We start from the raw sequence: 7500 nt of genomic DNA, 5'->3' as shown, positions 1-7500 counted from the left end.
AGTGTTAGATAGGTTAAACCCGAATTTAACAACTAACCAGCTAGCTAGATAACCAACGAAGCAACCAAGAAACCACGCAACCAAGAAACCAAGCAAGCAACTGACTGACTGACTGACTGACTGACTAATAACTAACTAACTAACTGAGGGTACCGTTCAATAGCTGCTTCGCTGTACTGGCACATCGACAGAATTGGCATCAAGAAGGTTGCGAGTCGGACCATGGGAGTGCCGAAATATGAACAGTGGCATTCTCGCTGTCTGTCTTAACGTGTTGTGGATCTGGTTGTGTTGGTGTAGTGTTCGACAGGTCCCCATCCTTTCTACTCCCTCCCCCCTTCAGCCCCACCCCCTAAACCCGTACTCTGGTAGGGTGGTTACCCCCCTCCCTCGGCTATATCACCTGAGGTGGGTGTTGACATTAAACCCGAAGGTAGCGTCCAAACTAAACATGACCACAAGAACAGGCTGCTGAAGTGAGCTAGGTTGGAGCGGTGGCCTAGTAGTATTGCGCCCGACTAGGAAACTAGTGTCCAGGGGTTTGAGTCCCATAAACGGCCCGTGGTTTTCACTTTCCGGTCCCCTGACCCCCACCCTACCCTCTCCACACTGGACCTTGAGTGGTGGTGTGGGTGCTTGTCATTCGGATGAGACGATAAACCCAGTGTTCCGTGTGCAGCAGGAATGCGAATGTTCTCAGTTTCCCCACATCCAGTTTATCGTGTCTGCACCCCCAACCCCACCCTCACACACACACACACACACACACACACACACACACACACACACACACACACAGACACAGTCACACACACAGACGCACACACACACACACAGTCACACACACATTCACACACACAGACGCACGCACACACACACACACACACACACACACACACACACACACACACATACTCAATTCTCCAAACTGACAGAACTACACTGCACATATCAAGAGGAATTACACGATTACAGAAGCCACTTCTTAGACATGAATACAATTATGAAAATCAACACAAGAAAAAGTCAACTTATTAACGAAGGCACATTATAAAGTTAACTTTATATGCCCATTTCATAAGAAAGAAAACTAGACACCCCAAATACCCCCATTCCTCACTACCACCCTGAAAAAAGAACAACAATAAAAAAGAAAGAAAGAAAGAAACAAAAAACAAACAAACAACCAAAAAAAACCCCACAAAAAACACCACCAAAAACAAACAACACCACCAACAAAAAATCACATCAAGAAGCCAGTCTCTCTCTCTCTCACAGACTCTCACACACACACACACACACATCACATTTGCGACGTGGCATCAACGTAGTCACTCTCAGGCTCAGGCTCAGGATCAGCCTCGGGGAACACCTCCTCGGCGAAGCTCACCACCGACAGGCGCTGCTCTTCCGCCAACGCCGACACCGGCGCAGGGGGATCCGGTCCTGCCCCCTTCCTCCTCCCTCGTCCTCCTCCCCCTCCTCCCTTCATGGGCATCCGACGGGGCAGGGTAGGGGGGCGGCCCCCTCTCTCCCTCTCTTGCTGGTCACCCTCGGAGCCCAACTGCCGGCGCGTGTTCCGCAGCAGCGTAGCTTTCCTGGCCAGGGTCTTCCGCAAGCGCTGGTTCTTGGAGATGGCCGAGGCCACTTCATCCATCATGGGGTCTTCCGTGGTGTCGGTCGGCCTTCGGGTGCGTCCCCGGGACTTGAACCTTTGACGGGTCAGGGCTCTCTCCACGGGGCTACCTGAGCTCTTGTCGTCGGCGATCTGGCTCAGCATCTTGGTGAACTGGAGACAGAGAGAAAGAGAGAACTGAATTGAATTGAATACATGAGTGAAACAAGAATGCTGTTTTTTTTTCTCCCTATCCAGCCCTCGAAGGGGAAACAGTAAAAAACAAAAAAAACAAAACAAAATAAAACAAAAAAACATCAAAAGACAAAGCAACAACAACAACCCCCCCCCCCAACACAAAGGGGGGAAATCATGACATTAATGCAGCATGCACATTATGATCATGGTTACATCTTCTCCTTCCTCGTTCGTGGGCTGCAACTCCCACGTTCACTCGTATGTACACGAGTGGACTTTTACGTGCATGACCGTTTTTACCCCGCCACGGAGGCAGCCATACTCCGTTTTCGGGGGTGTGCATGCTGATTATGTTCTTGTTTCCATAACCCACCGAACGCTGACATGGATTACAGGATCTTCAACGTGCGTATTTGATCTTCTGCTTGCATATACACACGAAGGGGGCTCAGGCACTAGCAGGTCTGCACATATGTTGACCTGGGAGATCAGAAAAATCTCCTTCCTTCACCCACCAGGCGCCGTTACCGAGATTCGAATCCGGGACCCTCAGATTGAAAGTCCAACACTTTAACCCCTCGGCTATTGCGCCAATGGTAATGTAGCATTTTTACAACACTTCACAGGGAGATGAGAAGAGGAGAAAATATAAGTGGGTGGGAGTGGGTGGTGGGGGGGTAGAGCGAGAGAGAGAGTGACAGAGAAGGAGAGAGAGAGATTGTGTGTGTGTAACAGACAGACAGACAGACAGACAGACAGACACACACACACACACACACACACACACACACACAGAGCGGGGAAGGGGGAGGTGAGAGACAGGAGCATACACAATCCTGTTCACGTTTGATTTCATTTGAAAGGGAGCTGTCCTTAAACACAAAGCACAAACGAGCACACACACACACACACACACACACACACACACACACACACACACACACACACACACACATACACACACACACACCACCACCACCACCACCACCACCACTACCACACCGCCACCACCATACCTGAACAACAATCACCAAGCAAGGAAATAGAATGCAAACAAACAAACAAGCCAACAAACAACCGACTAGAACCTCACCTGGTCGTCCAAAGTCTTTCGAGTGGTTCGGGAGGGCGAGCGCTTAAGGGTCTTCCTGGACTGGATCCTCTGCATTTTGATCTTCTCGCGCATTATCAAGCGCTGGGCGGGGGAGCGGGGGAGGGAGGTGCTCTCCCCCTCCTTCTCCAATTCATCCAGTTGAGCCTGGGCATCCAGCAGTAGCGGGTCCTCCTCTTCCTCCGGCAGGATCTGTTGGAAAGGATGGCCATTGTAAACATGGACTGGGAACGAACACAAGCTGCCCGTCTTGTACTGAAACGCCTAAAGAGTGACCATTATTTAGTCGGCCTCTTCTGAAAGCAATTCCACTTGTTGCCGATACTGTCCAGGAGTGAGAATAAAGGGCAAGTTGGCTTTTGGGAACCATCCCAACGCCGACTGTCCTAAAACCAAGAGAGTGTGGATGTAACTTGGGCCAGACACTCTCCACAATAATCAATCAAATTCTAGCCCAGATAGTCGGGACAGCAGTTACCTCCTCTAGTCGAACACGACTGACTAACACACACACACACACACACACACACACACACACACACACACACATATATATATAGTCTCCACACATTGCTTTCATGTTCTCTCTCTGGTTCTTCAACAAACTGTTTTTCTGATCTCCGGACTGTTTACTTTCCATCAACTAAGTTCATCATCACACAGTCGCATTTTTCAAATTCTCTCTGTTTTGACTACGTCCTACGGTCAAAAATCCTTCGCATTCGCCGTTCCCGTCTAGTAGAACTCTGCCATTTGAATGAAGACACTTCCAGTTCTTTTCCACCTTCAAAACCAAACTCAAGATTGAGCTGTTTAAAGCTGCCTGTTTTAACTAACTCAGTACGGCCAGTCCTCTCTTCTCCTCTACACAGACCCCTCGGATGTCCAGTGGGTGTCTTAATGACCTAACCTTTAGCTTCCGTCGTCAGCATTGTGGTATTCTTTGTCAACATTCACCTCTTCAGTATAAGAGCCTTCCGCTTACAATATTTTGATGATAGTAACTGGGGTGAAACGCTGTTAACGTCGTCTCTTTCGCCGTCCGTATGGAAAGAGTTAACTATCTCCTAACGCTTGCGGCAGTGCTGGTCTGAAGTTTGTTTTCAGTGTGTGTTGTTGGGTGTTGTGTGGAGGTGAATATATAGAGGATGAAGGAAGGAAGGAAGGAATTTTTGTTTAATGTCCCGTCACACATATCGGTGATTGAAGACATTTTGTAAAAGTATTTATGAATACATCTGAGTACTATCGGTTAGAAGGGGTGGGAGATGTGGATGAATGGAGGGTTTGGGGAAACTGGGCAAATGAGGGTAAAAATGTGGGTGAAATTTGAAAGAAAAACAAAACAAACAAACAAACAAACAAACAAAAAAAAAACCCTCTAAATACAGTTACAGGAAATTACTTAAAGGACTTCGTAAAAGAGAAGTCGTTAAACTGACAAGCGAAACAACTGATAATGAATGCAAAAAGTCAAAAACATCAACGTTCTCAGTCACTTGTGAAGACACACTTTCGTGTACAAAAGGCTTCATCAAGCTACAGTGAAAAATTATATGCTCAATTGTCAGGTTATAAAAGCATATACACTTGACATTAGAACAATACTTGGTCCGTAATGAATTTGATAATAGTCTGAGAGCTAAGCTCAGAATTGGTCTGCGAATCGGACCAAAGTCTGAGAGAGTCAACTGACGAGGTTTTAGACTTGAATTCAAGCACCTATAAAAGTCTCTTTCTAGTATATTGCTTATTTCCTTGTATGACAATGGGCAATATACTTTTATACTATCTATATGATTTTTTGCTCCCCTTTTTGCTGCCCTATCTGCTTGGTCGTTATAACGGAATCCAGTGTTGGATGGTATCCAACAAAAATCAACATTTGTACCCTTCACAAATAGGGAGTGCAATAAATACCTAATTTCAAAAAATAAATCTTCTCTTTGATTATTCTCAAAAAGGAGCAAACCTTTTAAGACAGATTGAGAATCAACACAAAATAGGATATTACTTATTATGATTGGTATATCAACAAGATGAGTTAAAGCCATAAGGATGGCCACCAATTCAGCTGTAAAAATTGAATGTCCCTTACCTAAATAATATGATTTTTCTGTTTTTAGGTCAGGAATGACAAAAGCACATCCTGCACTGCTATCATCCAGGACCGAGCCATCAGTGTAAACTTTTAAATGATAATCAAAATTTTCTTCTAATTCAATTCTGACAGATGCTGCTATTATATGTGGAGATTCTCCTTTTGTTGTGTCAGAAGCACATATGTTGACGTTTGCTTTTGTTAACTCCCAGGGAGGGACAGGTGGCACCAGAACACGAGGTGCCATATCATGCAAATCAATGTCTGAAGAATTTAAAATATCTGACACATATGTGCGAATGGTTTGTAGATTTGAATTATTTTGTGCAATTTTTGGAAAATCAATATCAGACCTAATATTTAATTCCTCAAAATCATCCACTGCTGTACATCTCACAATATATTTAGCAGAACTTAATTTTCTGATTTCATCTAGTGGTAGAATACCCGCAAGCTTATAGGCTTCTGAGGTCTTAGTATGCACAGGTACCCCTAAAGCCAGTTTCACAGCTTTACTGTCAATTATTCGCAGCTTCTTTAGGAACGTCGGCGGGGCAGAAAAGAAAATTTCTTGACCGTAGGTCAATCTTGATCTTACGAGAGATGTCGCTAAATGTAAAAGAATTTTGGAGTCTTGTCCCCAAGGAGAGTGACTTACAATTTTTAAGAAATTTAAACTTTTAACTGCTTTAGTCACTATTGAATCAATGTGTTTCTTCCAGTTTAGTTTTGAAGTAAATAGGATCCCAAGAAATTTGATTTCCGACTTGAAAAATATTTCACGTCCTCCTAAAAAAAAACATTATTATTTTGATGATAGTAACTGGGGTGAAACGTCTTGTCATAATTTGTCATGCTTGCTTCCTTCGTTAGACCAACCTGCATGTTTTGATGGATGATATATATATATATAGAGGATGAGTGGGACTGGTTTTGGGGGTGATGTAGTCGGGTTTGGTTGTGTCTTTGTGGCGTTGTGATGCACGCGATTGGTTTTTGTTGGATGTATGAATTGAGTTTGGGGTGTTTACAATGGACATTGAGTTTAGCATGGACCTTTGATGCAACGTCTTGTCATAATTTGTCATGCTTGCTTCCTTCGTTAGACCAACCTGCATGTTTTGATGGATGATATATATATATATATATATATATATATATATATATATATAGATATATATTTATATCTATATATATATATATATATATGTGTGTGTGTGTGTGTGTGTGTGTGTGTGTGTGTGTGTGTGTGTGTGTGTGTGTGTGTGTGTAATCTTAAAGTGTGTAGTCTTAAAGTGGATTTTACAATGGAATTTTCCATGGACGTATCTCTTTTTGCCGTTGATTCTTTAAAGTGCGCTAAGTGCGTGCTACATGTGGCATATCAGTTTATCGTCTCACCCAAATGACTAGCGTCCAGACCACCCCTCAAGGTCTAGTGGAGGGGGAGAACAGTCTGGCAAGTGTGGGATTCGATGTCTCGCGCTCAGTCTCTCGCTTCCTAGGCGGATGTGTTAGTACTAGGCCATCGCTCCATTGTTACCATTCTGCATGACTGTGTGCACGATGTCAAACGTTCATAGTTATAATTAGTTACATGAAACATGTCACATATAATTGGCCTACTACTACAACTACGCATACTACTACTACTACTACTGCTACTACTACCAACAACAGCAACAACAAAAGGACAGCCGCTGAGCCAGCTCACCCTCTGCATGGCCTTCACCCACTCCAGCACAGCCTCCGAGTCCAGCTGGCCGGAAGGAGGGGCGGCACCACCACCAGCTCCCTTCAGCTTGCCCAGCAGCTTCTTGGAGGAGGACGAGGACGGGGAGCTCTGCAGCTCGGTGGCGGCGGCGATGTGCAGGAAGGTGAAGAGCCGGTGGCACAGCATGGCCAGGAACTGCAGCAGCAGGAGCAGCCCGAAGACCAGCATGAAGGCCATGGAGATGGGCTCGATCTCCTCGCCCCGGAACGTGCTGGAGTCACAGGGGATCTGGAAAGAGGTGTGGATGGTATGGAAGGGATGGTGATTAGAGGGTGTGTGTGTGTGTGTGTGTGTGTGTGTGTGTGTGTGTGTGTGTGTGTGTGTGTGTGTGTGTGTGTGTGTGTGGTGCGGTGTGGTGTGCTGGTGGTGGTGGTGGTGGTGGTGGTGGTGGTGTGTGTGTGTGTGTGTGTGTGTGTGTGTGTGTGTGCGCGTGTGTGTGTCGTGCAGTGTGGTGTATTGTGTGGTGGTGTGTGGTGTGGTGTGGTGTGGTGGGGGGAGTGTGGTGGTGGTGATGGTGGTGGTGGTGGTGTGTGTGCGTGTGTGTGTGTGTGTGTGTGTGTGTGTGTGTGTGCGCGCGCGTGCGCGCGCGTGTGTGTGTAGGAATGTAGGTAGGAAGGGTGTGTGGGTAGTGGGATGGGTGGGCGGTGGGGAGGGAGTGGGTGGTGTGTGTGCGTGTAGGGAGAGTGTGTGTGTGGGTGGGG

At 46.0% G+C, this 7500-nt stretch overlaps 1 protein-coding gene across 3 annotated transcripts in view; it reads right to left on the bottom strand.

The window, feature by feature from the left end:
• Positions 1–7500, bottom strand: part of LOC143292643 (chitin synthase chs-1-like) — a 69295-nt gene that overhangs the window by 934 nt on the left and 60861 nt on the right. For all 3 annotated transcript variants that reach the window (XM_076603130.1, XM_076603132.1, XM_076603131.1), the window contains exons 19-21: positions 6740–7027; positions 2907–3116; positions 1–1789 (exon numbers count right to left, since the gene is read on the bottom strand). The exon at positions 1–1789 is cut by the window's left edge and continues 934 nt beyond it. In XM_076603130.1, coding sequence (XP_076459245.1) covers positions 1304–1789; positions 2907–3116; positions 6740–7027 — 984 coding nt within the window. In that variant the 3' untranslated portion in view covers positions 1–1303. The remainder of the gene's footprint in view (positions 1790–2906; positions 3117–6739; positions 7028–7500) is intronic.

Source organism: Babylonia areolata, chromosome 18 (assembly GCF_041734735.1).
Source record: "Babylonia areolata isolate BAREFJ2019XMU chromosome 18, ASM4173473v1, whole genome shotgun sequence".
In the NCBI taxonomy this organism is placed as follows: domain Eukaryota; kingdom Metazoa; phylum Mollusca; class Gastropoda; order Neogastropoda; family Buccinidae; genus Babylonia; species Babylonia areolata.
Note: the sequence above shows the minus strand (reverse complement) of the source record. Positions and strands in the feature narration are given on the sequence as shown.